The sequence below is a fragment of the Polypterus senegalus genome, chromosome 1 (genome assembly GCF_016835505.1).
Source record: "Polypterus senegalus isolate Bchr_013 chromosome 1, ASM1683550v1, whole genome shotgun sequence".
Taxonomy (NCBI): Eukaryota; Metazoa; Chordata; class Cladistia; order Polypteriformes; family Polypteridae; genus Polypterus; species Polypterus senegalus.
This window is the reverse complement of record NC_053154.1, coordinates 43,373,007-43,394,762: the sequence shown is the minus strand read 5'-3', so window position 1 is coordinate 43,394,762 and position 21,756 is coordinate 43,373,007. Positions and strand designations below refer to the sequence as shown.

The following is a 21,756-nucleotide window of genomic DNA, read 5'->3' as shown; positions in this document are numbered from 1 at the left end:
GAGTCAGTCAGTGAGGGCTTTGCCTTTTATTAGTATAGATTATAAGTAATATAAAGATGATTTAAAGTATATGGAAGGATATTTATAGGATATATGCAAATACTATGCCATTTTATACATGGGACGTCAGCATCTGTATTTATAGAACTAAGAGTTTTACTACTTTTACTTGGAACTTTGAAGGAGACAGGAAAAAACAGATTGAGTATTAATTAAAATTAGACTGCATCTTGTGCACAACCCTTTGATTAAAAACAATTTTAATAACTCAAAAGTGTCTGGTGCAACACATTTAACATTAAATGAATAACTTTTTTATTAATTGAAAAACTTATTAGGCTGGCATGGTAGAATGATGGGTTCTCTGCAGTTTAATCTGAAGTGCCCACTTTGTACTCAGCAAGGGCATCAGTTCAGTTGTGTAAAATTTCAGCAAGGATTTAAGTTTTATTTCACAGTCCAAAAAAATAATGTCATAATAAATGTAAATAGGACGAGGCCAACAAACCACAGAGGGCCATCCAGTACTGCCCATATTAGGTCCCAATATGTGGTGCTACCTTAAGAGATCATGAGATGTAAAACATTGATTTTTTTGAGAACACCTCTGAAGTCATTGACAAACAGACTGACCGTCCTTGGGGTTAAATATAAAGCATAAGCCAAGCATCTTCCTAAAGGTTTCTACAGCCAAAATTTGTTTTGGCAGTAAATTCTGACATAAAACAATCTTCTATAGAAAAAGTAAATGTGTCTGTGCATGCCTCATTTCAGACTGGCATCTCACTATGCCTGAATTTCTACTTTATGTCCCTTTGACCCTAATACAATAAAATCTGTAAACAAAAAAGACGGAATGGATCGGTTAATTCTTTTCTATTATTGTGCAGAAATAATTTCACATTTATCCCATATTTGATAGAAAATTTATACAGAATGTAAATAATTACACTAAACTAAACTTTACATGAATAAGAAGGAGGAACATTGTTATTCTAGATTAGTTAACAGAAGCAAACAAAAAGTTGAATATATCACCAACCTCTTTTAACACTATCCTAAAATGCTTTACATTAACTCTACATATTTTCACACTGCCGCTGAGCAAATCAAATACATTGCTCAATGACAAAAATGAGGATAAACATTTGTGCTTTGGCCCCATCATCCTACCTGGTGTATCTAAGAAAAATACATTCACATAGGCACACATTCTCACATTATTGTACTACACAAACATAAAAGTCAAGTCAATAGGATTTGCAGTATGACGGATTAATTTCACTTAAATGAGCATGAGACAGTTTTAGTTACACTGCACCCAGTGGCAGTGTTAGGTTATTTTGTGCCCTAGGCCAAGCTTATTAGTGTGTCCAAAATCGATTTGGCTGCGCATACCCTGGATGAGTCAGCTTTACTCCAACTCCTACTCTACCGATGACAACGATGATGGAATCTGGCAACAACAGCAGGCTACATCCACTTTCTTAAGCTATCATCAGCACTCACAACTTCTTTGACCTTCTCCATTCCCCCACCATGGAACCTTGACAGATTTTTTTTGCCAGCATAACTGGAGTTTTGTTTAATTTTGTTCTCCCTTCTTTTCTTGTTCTTCTTGGGTTTTTGTTTTCCTAACCATCTGACCTTGTCATAATACTCATCTTTAGAGACTTAGAATATATTATACTTTACTACTAATTATATATCTAAGTTATGTAAGCTTATATTGATTCATTTTTTATTACTCATTCATTAATATTCTTGCCTAATTTAACTTTTCTTTGACATCTTGTAAAGTTATATTCCGTGTATGAAAATGTGCTATAGAAATAAAAGTTGTTGCGGTTGTTGTTGAAAAGCCCATACAGACATGGGGAGAAATTTTAAATTCCATGTAGGCAACAACAGGGTGTTAGATTTAGAGCCAGGACATATATTAATGAAGCAGGGTGATTTACTACCAAAGTGCCCCTCCATGTACAAATTTTAGTTTTTTTTATTTTCATTCAAAGGCTGAACTAAGGTACAAAATTTCAAAAACATAATCATGTCAATATTTTAAAATTTCACTCTACCAAAAATCAAAGCAGCTATGCCTGTAATGTACATTAAAATGTAAGATTATATTGACTATTTCTGTGTATTAGCCAGGTATTAAACGTAAAGTTAAATGATGGCTGAGAAGCATGGCTACTATCTCTGTAGAATTTGTACATTCTCACTGTAATTCCAGTCTCCTCCAAAATCTAAAAAATGTGCATGTTAAGTTAACCGACAGCTTTGAAATAACCTGGTATGTGTGATTATGGGAGTATGCATTAGTGTACTCTGTGATTGACATCCCATCCAGAGTTGATTCCTAATTTACACTTGCTGCTGAAATATGCTCTGCCTCCTCCCAACCCTGCCATTATGGAGTGAAGTGAAATTAAATCGGCATGCTGTTAGTTCTGTGGACTTGACTTGTATGTCAATGTATTAATGTGAGTGTGTGTCTATGTAAGAATATTTTTCTTGGATACACCGAGCAGTATGATCTAGTGGCAAAATGTTTAGAATTTTAAGCACAGAGGTCTATCCTTTTGTTTTTCATTAAGCAATGCAGTTGAGCTCAGCACTAATTGTGAAAATAGGTAGAGTTTATGTAAAGTATTTTAGGATAGTGTTGATGTTAATAGAGGCTGGTGTACATTCAACATTTATCTTGTTTGTGTAAATTAATCTAGAATAACAACGTTGATCCTTCTCATTGCATCTTTCCCACAAAAATCACTGGAGTTCATATGAAGTTTAGTTTAGTAGATGTATTTAAATTTTATATACATATTTTATAGCAAAATGTGGATTCATCATTTGACTTCTTACCTTTAAATCTGTCATCTGAGTCACTCTCACTCTCACTGTTCTCATCTGCAAAACACATAATCACAGTAAAAAGAGTTGTATGTCAACTTTAATGAAACCAAGTCATTTTTCTGCATAATGCCTGAAACCAAACTTAAACATTTAAACAAAATAGCACACTTGAGTTATCTGCTAGGAAATGACTTGCAATCCTTAATTTACCAGATATGACCTGACAACTATACCTCCTACAAATTTTAGTTGTTAATTAGTGTCAATAATTATTATTATTAGTGTCAATAATTATATTTCCATCCATCCATTTTCCAACCCGCTGAATCCAAACACAGGGGTCTGCTGGAGCCAATCCCAGCCAACACAGGGCAAGAACCAATCCTGGACAGGGTGCCAACCCACCGCAGGACACACACAAACACACCCAGGCCAATTTAGAATCGCCAATCCACCTAACCGGCATGTCTTTGGACTGTGGGAGGAAACTGGAGCACCCCCACGCAGACATGGGGAGAACATCCAAACTCCACGCAGGGAGGACCCAGGAAGCGAACCCAGGTCTCCTAACTGCGAGGCAGCAGTGCTACCACTGCACCACCGCGCCGCCATAATTATATTTAACAATCTTCAAATGACAAATGTGATTTTTTCCTCATTTTTGCTGAACATATATAAAGTTGCAAATAGCTATTAAACATAAGTACCAGATGGTGCTGCCATTACCACAATTAACCAATCATTGCTTCAGTCTTGCCAAGCTATAATTATTAAAAAGAGTCATATACATTGTTAAAATACCTCGCAAAGATGAGGTCTCTACATTTGACACTGTAAGTTTCTTCAGCCGCTTTTTTCCTCTTTTTGCACAATAAATGGAATTAATCCTGCGAACAAGCTACAACAAAAGATATTGTCTTAGAGGCAAGCAACACATTCTAAAACCAGGAAGAAAAATAACAGAAAAAAACATTCTTGAAAATATCATTTTTGTTTTTTAGAGTACATATACAGTACAATCTGAAATTATGATCAATACAGGCACACAATACAAGAAAACAAACTACATAAAATGAATATTAAAATGCAAAGACTGATACTGAAAACATACTTCCAAGATTTGTAAAAACATTGCCTGATCACTCTAAAAGACTGAAAATCAAAATCTTCTATCTTATATTAAGCTTAACATTTAGTTTCCAGGGGTGAGGGTGGGCACCAGTGGGAGTGTTTTCATTATTATTTTTTCTGCTTATTATATTATTATATTCCATTGTTTTCTTTCCTGGCCACATGCTTTATGTACATTTGTATAAATAGTATATGACCTTTTTTGGCCAATAAAAATCAATTTGAATTAAAAACTATTTACTGGAATTATTTATTATGAACCATGAAAAAATTGCACAATGTTAGTGATGTTAGGTATAACTGCCAGTAAGCCATAACAAAAGGTACAGTAAATGCAGCTAACTGTTATTGCTAGTTGCAAATCATTCATATGCCTTTCATTACATCTTGCTAAGGCAGCTTTAACTTACATAATTAACACTGTTGGAACAGAATGAATGTTAGGAAATGCCTAACACAGATTTATTTATAATTTGCAGAACTTGTCTACAGATTTACTCAAGAATGTAACTCTAGTCTGACTAAAACCAAAGTAAATTGTGCAACCTTTAATTTTAAAACTTGTATCAACAATTACAGTTATAATTACTACTAGGATGCATTTATTTTGAATTTTTGACCTTTTCCAGGGCAAACATAGGCCAAGGACTCAGGAACTTATGTTCAGCTCAATATAAAAGGTGAGCGTTTCCAAAAGAGATTTTATTAACTGCATTCCAATTACCATCTAAATGCACAGAATGTTTATAAAAATGCTTTCTGGAGTGCAGAAAAATGTATAAACAAGTTTATAAATCCAATTAACATGTCCTTTATATTGTATATTCAGAAGAAAGATGAAGCAAAACATTACTGGAACAATAAACATGGCTCACAGAACAGATAAGCTATTAGCCTAACATAAAAAGGTAAAGCAGTTATTGTAAATCCTAATTCAAAAGTAGAAAAAACTATTGAAATAAATAAGCTTGATTCTTTTTTTTTTGAAGAGAATTAAAATATTGGTGTTTATGAGGTCAGGTAGGTGTACTGTAGTCAATAATGGCAACAGGTATTTAACACTGTGAACAGTTTTTAAGGAATTGGCTGTTGGAAGGCTCTCATATTTGTTGAGAAGGCAACTGAAAGATTGAATGAATTGTGCAACATCATATCACATCATACCCATCAATTTTCTAGTCCTCTACTGATGTAACAACCTCCAGCCATCATTTTGGATTACTGACAAAGGAGTCATCACAACGTCTGAGATTATAATCACAGATTATAGTCACAGATTGATTTTCAGGTTGCCTTTAGTACTTCTACTTTAAGGATTATCACCACCAGATTAGCACATAGACTTAGTTCAGTAGCACCTGTGTGCATACTGTATGTATAAATAAAACATCTGTAAAGCAAATCGTGAATGACAGAGAAATACTGATATGCTTTTTTGGTAAATAAAACACTTCGACAATATTCTTAGAAAAAATCAGCAATATTGAAAATGTGTGATGTGGGAGAATGAAATCCATTGACAAAAAATATTTTACATTAACAGAAAACATTGGAATCCAACTTAAACATTAGATGGAGAAAAAAATCTGCATAAACTGGAAGAGTACTCACACCTCACTTAGGTGTACAAGAGCCCACCACGGCATATTCCTAGCAGAGCTCAATGAGAGCACGCAGAAGACTAAATGCATCTAGTTAGTGAAAGCAGATACACTCAAAAGGGTAGCATCTTTGAATTTTTGTGGCCTTGTTCTTCTTGGGTTATTTAAGTGTGTACTAAAAAGATTTATTACATATATTCCATTACTGATATAAATATAGCTCAGAGTAACATACAGAGACAGATGTTGTTTAGATCAACAGCTTGAACTAAATGTAAAGGTTGGGTTTCACCTCCATATCTGTGACATTCAAGCAAATTTTTTTTTTTCTTTTTGATAATGTAATAATGTATGTGGACCTTCCAATTAACAATGTAAAATGATGTTTTGGTATGGAGCAAGGACGGTCTGTAAAGAAATTATATTAGAACAAAATACTGTATAGCTTTCTAAACATATTTTTTCTACCAATTGAATTAGCACTGTATAACAGACAAACGCAGGATTGAACCAGTCACCTAGTGCTTCATAGTTTACATTAGGTCACACGGCCTGCTTTAATTGATCTCATGAGCTCCAGGGGATGGATTCTCAGTTTATAATGGCCTATCTGTAACTTTTTAAAAACTAAAATTTGATTAGGCTTGAGTAGTTGTGGGTCAATTAACAAGTCTTCAACTGAACGATACTAAATTGTAGTTTTTCTAGTTCATGATAGAGTTAACACTAGAATTACCAAAGCCTACAGAAAAACTCGTAAATCTGTCCCACCTTAAATCTCTTTGCACCTCTCCGTCAGCTTCTTTTGTCTTTTAAATGTGTCCATAAGCAGCACAAAGCTCTCACATCCCCCCCCCCACCGCCGCACAAAGTTTTCTCAGCTCAAGTCTTTTTACCTGCATGTCAATTGCTTAGAGTTGTATTGACTAGAGTAAATACTATATCATTATTTAGAACACATGCATTTCATGTGTGTTCCATGTCTACAACAATCTACACATCATTAAAACAGAAACGTTTTTCATGTTTTAGTAATAATTGACAAAATGTAGACATGAAGCATATAATGTGTGAAGCGTGAAGTCCAAATATCAAATAAACACTTTCACAAAAGGTACAAGTATAACAAAACAAGTGGGCTTTTATTCAAGAACTAGGCTGACCCGACTTTTAAGGCGACCGACTTTTAAGTTGACCACTTCTTAAGGCAATTCAATATGTAGATCAATTTGATATTTTATACAAACTGATTAATTTGGTTATATTGCATTTGAGCGGTATTACTTTAATACTCGTAGTTTCTGTTATGTTTGTGATGAAATTGAAACGTTTTTTCTATATTGAGGTCGCCCTTTTGAACCCCCCTGATATTTACTACGCGGTGAGGCATTTGTACTCCATCAACATCAATTATTTCCAGAGACATAATTTTGTCTATTTTTCCAGCGCATCGTGCACAAAAGCAAGGGAACGATGGGAGCACCAGTCAATACCTTCTATTTTTTACCCATCATAGAAAAAAATGACTAAGCTTACAATCATTATGTAAAACATACTAAACTTTCAGCTTTGTACTTTGGATGACAGCTAATCCTGATTTATCAAAAATTACATCTGGCATAAAAATTCTAATTTTATTATTATTTCAATAAAATATCTAATCACTAAGAACTCAATTTCTGTTCATTGTTTATTTTTATTTTGCATCACTGTTGTCATCTTGATGACATCAACTTCTCTCAGGTCACTGCTGTGCATTGCTATGATACATTGTTTCTTGAGCATCCAAGTAAAGTTTATATTACCAAGTTCTTTAAAAATGAAAGACATATACCTTAATTGTCTTGACTTTGCAAAAATATGACTAAATTTTGCAAAGACATGACTAAACTAAATAAAATGTTTTCACTTCCACTATTCATTTTTTACTTTGAGTTTCTTTTGCCTTTTAAAATTGAAGAATAATATGGCCTTCTGGGATTTTCTCCACCATTTTATGAGCACATTTCCATTTTACATTCTGGTAATCTCTGCCATGCAATTAAGAATATAGATTAATCTAATCTTTCAACTCTCAACTGAGGAATTATGTGAAATAATACTAACAACAATGGTAATTAATTTTAAGTGTGCCATTTGTATTCGAGAAGGCTTTGTATTCATCCTTTCTGTTCAACTTTTACAAATTACACATTGTAATTATAAGTAAAATTACACCAGAAGTTGTTGAGGTAGGGCATGATCAATAACCAGTTCTCCTCTGATAAACTATAAATTGTCAGTTGCATACTTGCATACTCAATCAGGCTTTACAGTCTTTAGAGAAATTCATAAAAATTAATTACTGAAAGATTTTAAGATTTTTTAACTCAATTCTATAAGAACTATTTCCCCATTAAAATATTTGTTATTAAATCAGCTCTATAGAAAAGAAGAGTAGATCATTACTTTCGGGATCCTCCTAGTCCTGCGTGTCCCAAGAATCTCGCTGGTGGTGCTCAGACTGTCCTCGTTGAAGCAGCAGGGGGAAGAAGACATACCAAGATGTGGCAACAACAGCATGTCGTCATGGCTATGTCTCTTTGAAAGGCGTGTGATATGCTGGCTCTTGCGTTCTGAGGCACCAGGTAAACGAAGAGACTGACTACTGGGCTTCAAAGGGAGCTTGAATCAAAAAAAAGTTTCTTATTGATATGTGGTCTAAACAATTGAATTGAATATTATGTCATCACCACTCATGTTACAAACAAGAAAAAATTTACAGTTTACAGTGGATTCAGGAAGTATTCAGACCCCTTCCGCACAATTTTTCTTGTGTTGTAGATTTAATTTTAAATTGATAAATTTGCCATTTTTGCCCATAAATATACACTCAATAATCTATAATGACAATTTGAAAACATTTTCAGAAAGGTTTTCAAATGTATTAAAAATTAATTACTGAAATCTCTCACTTATATACACACGCAGGCTCTATGTTCTGAAAGTCCAAATTGTGGTCACATGTTTCTTTAATGATCATTGTAGCGTACAGAACTTGGTTGGTGTCCACCTTTGGCAAACCGAAAAGATTGGACATTATTTAGAAAGTCAAACACCTAAATATAATAAGGTCCCACAATGTCCTGCCTGTCAGGAAATAAACCAAGCTATCAAGTCCAAAGAATTCTATGTAAACCTCTACAACAAAATTGTGGTGAGGCACAGATTAGAGTGTGTCTATAAAACTAAAGCTTTGAGTGCTCACAAATGGCAGTGCCTTCAATAATTTTGCAATGGAAGAGATCTTGGACTACATTCAGCTAAACTGAATGACCAGACAAGATGGGCTTTAGTCAGAGAGATGATCAAAAAGCCAATGGTCGCTATAACAGGGCTGCAGAAATCCTCTGCTGAGATGGGAGAACGTCTCAGAACGACAACAATCTCATAGGTACTCCAATCAATCAGAAAAAAGTCACTCTTGAGTAAAAGGCATATGACAGTCCAATTGAACTTTGCCAAATGACATTGAAATGACTCTAAGAGAATTAGGAAAAAGATTCTCTGGTTTGATGAGACAAAAATTGAACACTCTGGGTAGAACTCCAAGCACTATGTTAAGCTATCCCTCTGGTGATTAAGGTGATTGTATCATACTATGGAGTGCTTCTCTGCAGCAGGGACAGGAAGACTGATCAGAACTGAGGGCAGGATGAATGCAGCCAAAAACATAAAGATCCATGAAGAAAATCTGTTCCAGAATACATGCAACCTCAGACATGGGAGATGGTACAGCAAAAACAACACTGGAGTAGCCCAGACAAAGCTCAGACTTAAATTCCATAGAATATCTGCAGTGTTCTCCCCATAAATTTTGGCATGAAAAAGTAGCCGGGTAGGGCAGGACAGAGAAGTTTGGTGGTGGGGAAAATTAAATTAACACTATTTTTATTAGTTAATTACTATTAATTATTTTCCAATTCTCAATATGACTTCCTTTTTTAAGGTTTGACACTTGTGCCAGAATATTTTTAATAAATTTAAGAAGTATTCAATTCAGGATCCTGCAACCCTAACAAAAAATTTAAATAAGAATTGTTATGACATAAACCGAGAGGCACAAGTATTGTTGCTGTTGGGAAGAAAAGTGAAAACAATGAAAAAAAGTATGGAAACGTAATGAAGAAAAATTTAAAAATATTCTTCAAAGCCAACTTGCATATGCAGAAGGTGTCTTCAGTTAAATACTTATTCTTCTTTTCTTCCTAGAGGCCCAGTTTTCTGCAGCTTTCCCTAATCAAAGTACCCAGGATCTGGGCCATTGAAGGAGATCAGCATGAGATTATTTAGCGTGCTTTGATTCATGCAATTTCTGTCTTGATCCTTTTAAGGGCAGAAAACCCCTTTCACATTCAGCTGTGCTCACTGGGATCACTAGCCCAATATGAGCTAGTTTGACTAAATTTGGAAACAACTCTTTGAGCTCTGATGTCGTTGCCATTTTTAGTAAAATCTGTTTTGGACTGAAGTCTCTGTGTGATTGAATTCTGATCATTTTTGACGCAACTGTCCATTCTTGGATGCTACTTTCATATTTTAAAATTGAAGGGCTACCATTTTTGGAGTAATGATAAAAAAATGTGGTATAGTGGGTCCATGGCTTCAAAAAAAAAAAAGGGCCAGTTTTAAATCCATAGAGCCATGTCACTCTCCATGGGCACGATTACAATCCGGGGAGTTATTGAGAGTTGGAGCATGCGGTGCGATCGTTCTCAGTTGCCTCATTTGCTTCCTGTGGCAGGTGATTAAATTGCTGCCGAAACATGAGTATATATATACTGTCACGCGTAGGAGACCATGACGGATTGAGCGCACCTGGGGACACATTCGCCAGCTGGGAATGGGGGTACTAACTTTCTCCCTCTGCCTCCTCATAGGAGAAAAGACCTTCCTCCACCATAAGCCGGGTTTTGACCGCAGTACGGTACTTCCGCCCTTCCTCTGCCATCTTGTCCTGACGTCATCGATCCCATCCTCCCTCATGGTCCTTCCCAGCATTCCTCCACTTCCGCTCCTCCCTAATAAAATGGCCGCCGACGCCATGATAGGGCGTCGACGCATATGAACTGTTTAGTTTATATTTTTGACCTGCTTTCTTTTGATTTATTGTGGATTGTCTACAATATACGGGGCCGGAAAACCCCAAACCTTTATGCTGTGTGCTTCTACATCTTTTACAATGCATACATATATACATATATACAGTGCATCCGGAAAATATTCACAGCACATCACTTTTTCCACATTTTGTTATGTTACGGCCTTATTCCAAAATGGATTAAACTAATTTTTTTCTCAGAATTCTACACACAACACCCCATAATGACGTGAAAATAGTTTACTAGCGATTTTTGCAAATTTACATGTACATAAGTATTCACAGCCTTTGCCATGAAGCTCAAAATTGAGCTCAGGTGCATCCTGTTTCTCCTGATCATCCTTGAGATGTTTCTGCAGCTTAATTGGAGTCCACCTGTGGTAAATTCAGTTGATTGGACATGATTTGGAAAGGCACACACCTGTCTATATAAGGTCCCACAGTTGACAGTTCATGTCAGAGCACAAACCAAGCATGAAGTCAAAGGAATTGTCTGTAGACCTCCGAGACAGGATTGTCTCGAGGCACAAATCTGGGGAAGGTTATAGAAAAATTTCTGCTGCTTTGAAGGTCCCAATGAGCACAGTGGCCTCCATCATCCGTAAGTGGAAGAAGTTCAAAACCACCAGGACTCTTCCTAGAGCTGGCCAGCAATCTAAACTGAGCGATCGGGGGAGAAGGGCCTTAGTCAGGGAGGTGACCAAGAACCCGATGGTCACTCTGTCAGAGCTCCAGAGGTCCTCTGTGGAGAGAGGAGAACCTTCCAGAAGGACAACCATCTCTGCAGCAATCCACCAATCAGGCCTGTATGGTAGAGTGGTCAGACGGAAGCCACTCCTTAGTAAAAGGCACATGGCAGCCTGGAGTTTGCCAAAAGGCACCTGAAGGACTCTCAGACCATGAGAAACAAAATTCTCTGGTCTGATGAGACAAAGATTGAACTCTTTGGTGTGAATGCCAGGCGTCACGTTTGGAGGAAACCAGGCACCGCTCATCACCAGGCCAATGCCATCCCTACAGTGAAGCATGGTGGTGGCAGCATCATGCTGTGGGGATGTTTTTCAGTGGCAGGAACTGGGAAACTAGTCAGGGTAAAGGGAAAGATGACTGCCACAATGTACAGAGACATCCTGGATGAAAACCTGCTCCGGAGCTCTCTTGACCTCAGACTGGGGCAATGGTTCATCTTTCAGCAGGACAATGACCCTAAGCACACAGCCAAGATATCAAAGGAGTGGCTTCAAGATAATTCTGTGAATGTCCTTGAGTGGCCCAGCTAGAGCCCAGACTTGAATCCGATTGAACATCTCTAGAGAGATCTTAAAATGGCTGTGCACCGACGCTTCCCATCCAACCTGATGGAGCTTGAGAGGTGCTGCAAAGAGGAATGGGTGAAACTGGCCAAGGAAAGGTGTGCCAAGCTTGTGGCATCATATTCAAAAAGACTTGAGGCTGTAATTGCTGCCAAAGGTGCATCAACAAAGTATTGAGCAAAGGCTGTGAATACTTATGTACATGTGATTTCTCAGTTTTTTTATTTTTAATAAATTTGTAAAAACCTCAAGTAAACTTTTTTCACGTTGTCATTATGGGTTGTTGTGTATAGAATTCTGAGGAAAAAATGAATTTAATCCATTTTGGAATAAGGCCGTAACATAACAAAGTGATGCGCTGTGAATACTTTGCAGATGCACTGTATGTATGTATGTTCAAGGAAAGGGGAGAATTTAAAGGGAAAGAATTCAAAGATGGAGAAATCAAACAATAAAAGAAACAGAAGGAGGTTAAAAGACGTGAAAGGCAGTCTTAGAAGGATGATCTGGCCACCTGAAAGGAGGAGACAGCACAACCTGGGGCTCCGTGAAGAAGCCTTAGCTGTGGCGCTCTAGGGGCTAGTTCGCCGCACTGAACATCCAGGTGGAGTGTGCCGAACAAGAAGGTCTGGCCATGATGCCTGGAGGCAGCCAAGACAGAGGTTGGCTGAAAGGAGCTTGTGGCTGCTGAGTCTCCGCTGGCTATGCGAGCAATGTCTTTGTCTGAAATTGCCACATCAGGAGTTGACGCTGCACCGTCATTAGTTTGTGGCGTCTCTTTTCTGAATAAAACTGAGCAGTGCTGTTTTCTGAACACTTTTTTTACTCATGTTGGTAAAATGTTTGGAAAAAATTAAAAGTACTTATGAATAAGACTTTTCAGTGGGAATGTGGAAGCCTGTTGGATATTCAATGCACACTTGTACTACGGCAGGGCAAGATATGAACAAAAAAGGAATGGCAGATGGGTCACTTTTCCTCAGGACACAGTGTGCTGCAAGGGTTTCTGCACACTTTATGCAATATGGACGCAGGTCCAAATATGAGCAAATATAAGAATGGCAGATGGGGTCACTTTAACAAAACCCTCAGTATAAGCAAATATAAAAATGGCAGAGGGAGTCACTTTAACAGGAACCACATTGAGTGCTACAAGGATTTTTGCACACAGAACATACCTAATGCTTAAACCACCATTTATATATTGGTTTGCTATGTACTGAACAAGAAGAGAGCAGCTGTACACTTAGCAGCACTACACAGACTGCACTGACACTGAGAACAGAGACGTCACTTCGTGACACACTTTTTCTGATATCTGACAGGCTGGTTCCACTAGACTTTTTTATTTTATCAGTCCTCCTCTCGCACGCCCACCTCCACATCCTATTTGCTTGTGAACTACCAACCGCTCCCACTATTAGCATGTTTGGCACTCTCTCGCCCGCCCACCTCCCCATACTCTTTGCTGGTGAACTCTGCTCCACCTCGCCCCCAGTATTAGGTTGTTCAGCATCGAGTGATCGGCAACATCCCGCCCCGCACCTCTCCCCTCGCCACATGCGATCCTGCTTCCAAAATATTTGCCCACCCGCCCACTTGTCCCTTGCCATCTCAGTGCCTGCATATCTGCGGCTATCATCTTGCAATGTCATGCGAGATGACAGCCGGGCGCTCAACTAAATTAGCCAGGCATAGCGCCCGGCTAAAAGACGCTAGGGAGAACACTGATATGTCGATAGACCTAAAGATGGCAGTTGCTGACACTTCCCATCCAGTCTATCTGAGCTTAAGAGCATCTCCCAGTATGAATCGGATAACCCATATCTAGATATGCAAATCTTATAGAAACTTTGACTCAAAGCTGTAATTGCTGCCAATGGAGCTTATGTAAAGTACTGAATTAAGAGTCTGAATATTTACTGTAAATGAAGTTTTTGATCATGTTTTCACTTTGTCATTAAGGGTTATTAAATATAGATTAGTGGGCACAAATGGCAAATTTATTCATTTAAAACTAAATCTACAACACAACAAAGTGTTCAAAAAGTGAAGGGGATTAAATACTTTCTAAATCAACTGTAATAAGAGCACTTCTTGTGTTTTAGACTTTGTACTGAAAAAAGTTAAATAGAAAATGATGGATAGATGAATAAGTGCCAAGAATGTAGAATTTTGACTAACAGATTAAGTCATCATCATCTTCATCATAATCATCACTGGCTTCAAGGCCATGTTCCAGTTTTATTCACATTAAACAGTCAGTCATTTACCAACTCGCTATATCCTAATACAGGGTCACGGGGGTCTGCTGGAGCCAATCCCAGCCAGCACAGGGTGCAAGGCAAGAACAAATTCTGGGCAGGGCGCCAGCCCACCGCAGGACACACACACACACACCCACACACCAAGCACACACTAGGGACAATTTAGGATCGGCAATGCATCTAACCTGCATGTCTTTGGACTGTGGGAGGAAACCGGAGCACCCGGAGGAAACCCACACAGACACGGAAGAACATGCAAACTCCATGCAGGGAGGACCTGGGAAGCGAACCCAGGTATCCTTACTGTGAGGCAGCAGCGCCAGCATGCTGCCCTCACATTAAACAGGTGTCACAAAATCTTTTTTTCTCCATTCTTTTCTTTTTATGTATAAAGTTTTTTTCTTGTTTGTTTTTTTTCAAAACTAATTAAGTCCATAGTGCTGAATTTCTGGTACCCATTCTATGTAGTAACTACAGGTATGGAAAACTTTGCTTTAATATTATTAAATTCTGTAAATGAATAAAAATATGCAAAAACTTTTAGTTTTAAGAATACCATTATGCAAATACATTTTAAAGAGCAAAATAAAAATTCCTCTGGTTTTGAACTATTTAAAAAATAAGTACAATCTACTTTATATTAAACAATTTTGCTACCTGTAACTAAATAACTCTAAAAAGAGGTGACCAGGTTATTAGATATGAGATAATATATGTTTAACCAAAGCATTAAAAAAAAACCTAAAACAGACAAAAAATGGAAAATGCTAAAGCAAAAAAAAAAAAGAAAATTAAAAAAAAGTGAAACTGCCATATTATTTAAAAAAAAAGAAAATCCAATAGTCCAATACTGTGGTTGTTCATGACTACTGGCTATTATTAATAGATACATTACTAGTTATACTGCATATACACTATATGCAACAAGCTGGTCAATAAAAAGATTGTTTTAGCTTTAATCCTTAATATATTAGTAATTAATCCTTAATATCTGTACTAGTCCTTAATACACTTGTAAATTTGGCACTACTAATACATTTTTTCAAAAGTTTTTTTATTCTCATCTTTTATAAGAGGTAGCACAGTGGTGTTAACACTGCTTCCTCAGATCCAGAGTGTTCAGTTTCAATCCTGACCTGGGCCCTGACTGTGCAGAGTTTGCATGTTCTCATCATTTCTGGTATTCCTTCTCCATTATAAAGACATGCAGATTAGCTCAACTGGCATCACTAAACTGGCCTAATGAGAATTGGGGCCAGTCTGTCAATTTGTTTTCCTTATTTGATGGATAGAAGCTCCATCAAGGGCTGATCATCACCTCATGGCCAATTCTGCTGGGATAGGCACACACTCCCCCCAATACTAAATTGGATAAGAAGTTAGAGAATAAATGAATTTTCAATTATTGCAGTTTTTATTCCATTCAGAAAAATGATTAGATGACTTGTGAAGTTTTCATACTGGATTGTTCAGGTAAAAACTCAGCCTCCTCTAAAACCATTAACTTTCTTAATCAAAGAATTCAGAAGAGGTCAAGCTTAAAGTTTAAAGCTGCATGCAAATTATGTTAAAAAAGTATCTTTTTAAGCACCTGTAAATATGTACTGGAAAAAAACAACTTTCCATGACCACATTTTTGTTTTTGCCACAAAAATAAAATATATATATTTTTTTTTTAATTTTTATTTATTTTATTTTTAATATAAATAGCTACACCAGAACTTGCTATTAGGCCAAATTATTGGTAATGCTATTATATCTGCTGATTGACAATGGGAATTTCACTGCATTGTATTGCATTTTGAATAAAGAGTAACTGAGCTTTACTTTCAAAATGTTTTGTTTTGATAAAATACACAAAATTGCTTTCTTTCAAAACAATTATGATAATTATGATGACTGTTAATGATTACTGAATAAAAAGCTAATATATAGCACAAACCACTATTACCTGTGGAGCTGTTGTATACTTCCTGTGTTGAGGAGTCCACATCCTGTGCAGTGAATGTCTAGAGTTTTCAGATAACATCTTGGACTTTCTTCCTGGATGTCGGCCTTTTAGGTCCACATCCTCGTAAGGGTTCTCTTTGCTTGACTCTTTGAAGAGATGAAAAGGAAGATTATAAATATTTTATCTAACCTACATATAGTATTTCTTGATGTTTACAAAAATTTTAAAAAGGGTAAATGATTATAGTTAATGTTACACCACAACTTCCAAACACCTTAAAGACTCTATTTTCCACTATCACAAAAGGTCATTGGTATGAAAGTATATCAAGCATCATTGCCTCCTGAAAGGTGTTCCCCTGGTTCAGTTCTTGGCCGAGGGCCTTCTCAGTGTTCACATGTTTCCCCTAAGTCTTCTAACTTCATCCCACAGAACAGACATACTTCCAGAGATGTAACTTTAAATTGACTTAATCTTACAGTCTGCATCATGATCACAATTTTGTGATTTTCGATGTCCCTGCACCCCACCAGAAAACTCTTTAATTCCATTTGATTCCTAACAGAAAAAAATGTCATGTATGAAAAAATGGATGGATGAAAGAAAAAAATCAGCACTCTCATATGTACATGCATAAAGAAAGGCATGACAACTTAAAAATGATAACTTTATATATTAAAACATGTCTGTTTATCATTAAGCCTGTTTTGGTCATTTCTGTGCCAAGTTAAAATGTATTTTTAAAAGGATCTTGGCACAGCCCTAGTAAGTATCATTATGTATCCTTTCATTCTTGTTTAATATCTTTATGTTAATAGTTACAAAGAAGATTCAAACACCTGACATCTTGTCTAAATATTTAACTAGCTGTTGATTAAATCCATTTCTGTGGGGAAAAAAAAGATTTTCAAGGTGAAGTGGAAAGGTCATGATAATGAAACAAACACATATTTGCAAATGAAGGAGTCTGGAAACAGGAACAAAACAAAGGTGCTACATGGAGCCACCAAATGATCGTAGCAAGCAGATGGATATAAAACAAGTCCAAATAAAAATGGACAAGGTTACTGTAGTTTCAAATCTATGTTACAAAGTATGCACAAGGGCCAAATTTTCACGCCTACCCATTCACCATACAATGCTCACTTTTATTACCAACCTATATAAGACCCATTTGATTACAAGGCAACACCTTGCTTGAAACACCAGAGACCCAAAAACAGCTTATTTTGTGGTTATATGATAGTCAGGAAGAAAACAAGCCTTAATACTGAAAGAGATCCATTGTATAAGCAACTCTTCAAGGACATGATCATGCATAATAGATGCACTATTTTATCCAAAAAGGTGATGGAATTTCTGCTTTCTCAAATAATTACACTGTGGTATCAATTTATACATGCCACCGGGACAAAAAGAAAGAAACAGTCTCTAGTTAAAAGAAGGACACTTGCTAATTATCCATCCATCCATTATCCAACCCGCTATATCCTAACTGCAGGTTCACCACTTGCTAATTACATCCGCATAAACCCTCCAAGAAAGGCTTTTGAGCATCAGCTTCAACTGCAAATTTCTCTTAAACCCAAAATGCTCCATACCGGCATAGTCAATTTTAGCATTGTGCGGAAGGTGGAGAATATCCTGAAAGGATGGAAACAACCTTAGATGCCAGTCCAAAGCATGACAACATTTACAGAATGCAGACGTTCCAAGTTCTGTCTTTGTAATTAATGAGATTGTTTAGACTTCATTTGTTTTGCAGACTACTTGGTGTACTGCTCAATTAATGATACATATTATTAGTGTGACATCACTAATCAAATTTTATGATAACCATATGAATTCACTTATTAAGTACAGTATATTGCTTTTACTACTTGTCTTTTACCAAATATTGATTTTATTTATTAGACCATAGAAAATTATGTTAATGGATACAAAGGAACAGCTTGATCCACTGTTACAGGTATGAAGGTCAGCAAGGCAGAGAAGTGCATGGCATAGTACAGGGTTTTTTTTTTTGTACCATCCAGGAGCTGGTTGGGGCTGTTGCCTAGATGAGAGGCCCAAGTGACATCAGGGAGCTGGTTGGGACCACTGCCCTGATGGGAGGCACATGTACCGTCTGTGAGTTAGATGGGACCACTGCCTAGACAGGAGGCTCATGTGCCATCCAGGAGCTGTTTGGAACCAGAACCCGGACAGGAATCCAAAATGCAGTTTGGAGTAAAGTGGAGTCAACGACTCACCTGGCAAATAGGTGGAGAAAGAAGAAAGAAACCCACTGGTTCAGGTCATATCTTACTGATAGACACTTTCCAATGACTTTCAAATACACTTTTTGTCTACTGTTCCTGTTAAATGTGGTGTACCTCAGGGATCCATTCTGGGTCCTATTTTATTTTCTATTTATCTTTATCCTATAGGAGCTACTACAGTATATACAGTATACTATATACTGTATTTTTAGGAAGGTTAATGTTTCTTTTCATTGTTATGTTGATGACACGCAGGTTTATATTCCTCTGTGTAACTCTGCAATGAATCAGCTGTCTTGTAGAACTTACATCCTGGATGGCTGACAATTTTCTCGATCTTAATCAAAATAAAATGGAAATGCTGAAAGCTGGTCCTCTTGTCAAAACTCAAACTGATTTTGAACTCCTTGGCTCTTTCACAGACTTTTACAAACCCTATGTTCGGACTTTTTGGGTTATTTTTGATTGTAAACTCTCTTTGGTTACATTCTGTGGTCAGGAGTTGCTTTTGCCAGCTTCGACTTTTAGTCAAGGTTAAGACTTTTTGATCTCCTATGGATCTTGAAAACGTTACTCATGCGTTCATCTTTTTTCGGCTTGATTACTGAAACTCTTTGTATTCTGGGATCAGCAAATTCCTGATAAGCAGGCTGCAGTTGTTCCAAAATGCTGCTGCCCATCTTTTGGTTGGGTTAAGAAAGTCTAATTCTGTTTCTCGAATTTTAGCCCCTGTACACTGGCTACCTGTTAGTATCAGAATTGATTTTACACATTTGCTGCTGGTTTTTAAATGAATACATGAGTATGCTCCCACTTATTTATCTAAATTGTGTATTATACACCAGCTATCCTGAGAGCTTAGATCTACTGGTCAGTTGTCTCTTGTTGTCCCTCATACTAAGTGCAAAACTAAGGGGGACAGGGCTATTGCAGCTGTTGCACCTCATCCGTGGAATTCATTACCTAATTACATTAAGGAGACACCTTCAACTGAACTGTTTAAAATGAGATAGAAGATGCACTTCTATTCTCTAGCTTTCCAAGACCTTCAGTGATACTGATGGTTCCTTCCTCATAGTAATTTGTTTGTTTCAATTTACTGCTGGTTTTTATTGTATTTATTTTATTTATGTTTTTGTATATTTTATTGTAAAGCACTTTGGCTACAGCATTACTAATGTAGTTTTAAATGTGTTGTATAAATAAATTGACAATGACATTATCCTAAAGTAGAAGGGAGAGAGGAGGAGAAGGTAGGTCAGGAACAGAATATTGTGTACTGTGGAGATAGGCTCTTCAGTGGCAAAGTGTTTGTTGTTCTGTCTTTATGTAACATGTACCTCCTTGGAACCCTTTTTTCAATAAATAAAAATTCCTGTTGTTTGGACTATGTGAAGACTGTTGGTTAAGTGAGGGGTTGACTTCAGAGTGCCCCGACTAGTCACACAGGATTTTCAATTATTTTACATGGTAATACCTACATTTAAACAACCAACAGAGGGAATTTAAGATTTTGCTTTCAATACAAGATTTAATGCATCAGTTCACATAATTCAAGATGAAACACATTTACATTGTACTGTATATTAAAACTGCTAGTGTTCTGCTTCTAGGTGAGGAATTACAATTTACAGTAATTTAAAAAATAACTTTTTTGTAAATCTGAGAATAATTAGCATAAAGAAATGAAACAAAAAATGTACATATCCATGGCTCCATGTTGTGTTGAAAGATTACCATTTGGATGGTGAATGTTTATAATGGAAACAATTAATAATACTTGCATTCTGACAAAATTACCCCTGAATCAAGTAGAATAAATAGATTTAATGAATACATAAAAAACTGAAATAAATAGGAATGCAAATGACTCACTGATTAATCTACAGGCAGTATAGAGCAACAAGAAAAATAGATAAAGGTTAGTCCACCACTAAAAACATTAATAGAAAAGAAGGTTACACACACAATGGTTCAGTTATATAGCTTTTATCCAATGTGTGACTGGAAAATAAAAACAGGTTATATATACAGTGGGGGAAATAAGTATTTGGTCCCCTGCTGAATTTGCAGGTTTGCTCACTTACAAAGAAATGAACAGTCTAAAATATTTATGGTAGTTTCATTTTAATGGAAAGAGACAGAAAATCAACCAAAAAAACCACATTACATAAAAGTTATAAATTGATTTGCATGTCACTGAGAGAAATAAGTATTCGATCCCCTACAACCCAGCCAGAATTCTGGATAGCACAGATTAGTGTGGCACATGTGGCACACAGATTACAATCATTCAATTACAGATACTCTTGATCTCAACTTAATATATATAAAACACACCGGTCCACAGAATCAATTTTTTCCATTCCAACTTCTCCACCACCGAGGACAAGACCAAAGAGCTGTCAAAGGACACCAGGGACAAGACTGTAGACCTGCACAAGGCTGGAATGGGCTACAAGACCATCAGCAAGAAGCTTGGTGAGAAGGTGACAACTGCTGGTGTGATTATTTAAAAACAGAAGAAATATAAAATAACCATCAATCGCCCTCAGTCTGGAGCTCCATGCAAGGTCTTGCCTCATGAGGTGCGGATGTTCATGAGATAGGTAAGGGATCAGCCCAAAACTACACGGGAGGAGCTTGTTAATGATCTGAAGGCAGCTGTGACCACAGTCACCTAGAACACCATTGGTAACAAGCTGCGGCATAAAGGATTAAAATCTTGCAGTGCCCGCAAGGTCTCCCTGCTCAAGAAGGCACATGTATAGGCCCCTCTTAAGTTTGTCAGTGAACTTCTGGGCACACTGCAAATCTATGGGAGTCAGAATTCTGGCTGGATTGTAGGGGACCAAATACTTATTTCTCTCAATGACATGCAAATCAATTTATAACTTTTATGTAATGTGTTTTTTCAGGATTTTGGTTGATTTTCTGTCTCTCTCCATTAAAATGAAACTACCATGAAAATTAGAGACTGTTCACTTCTTTGTAAGTGAGCAAACTTACAAATTGAGCAGGGGATCAAATATTTATTTCCCCTACTGCACATTATAAGAGAAGGAGGGGCTATGAAGCAGGAAGATAGTTTTTTATGTGCCAGGGTTGGAAGGGAGCACAGATATGGTAACTGTGTTACTTGGTTATTAGGTGTGGGAGAAGAAAAATTGATTCATTTACAGATCGCAATTCTGAAATATGGTGATTACTGAATCACCAGTCTGATTAAAATA

General features: G+C 36.8%; 1 protein-coding gene across 1 annotated transcript in view; it reads right to left on the bottom strand.

Annotated features, from left to right (window-relative positions):
* The window catches only part of dennd2b (DENN domain containing 2B), a 419,955-nt gene that overhangs the window by 93,569 nt on the left and 304,630 nt on the right, over window positions 1-21,756 (bottom strand). Inside the window, exons 5-8 of the mRNA XM_039748358.1 lie at window positions 16,263-16,408; window positions 8,040-8,255; window positions 3,661-3,757; window positions 2,869-2,913 (exon numbers count right to left, since the gene is read on the bottom strand). Coding sequence (XP_039604292.1) covers window positions 2,869-2,913; window positions 3,661-3,757; window positions 8,040-8,255; window positions 16,263-16,408 — 504 coding nt within the window. The remainder of the gene's footprint in view (window positions 1-2,868; window positions 2,914-3,660; window positions 3,758-8,039; window positions 8,256-16,262; window positions 16,409-21,756) is intronic.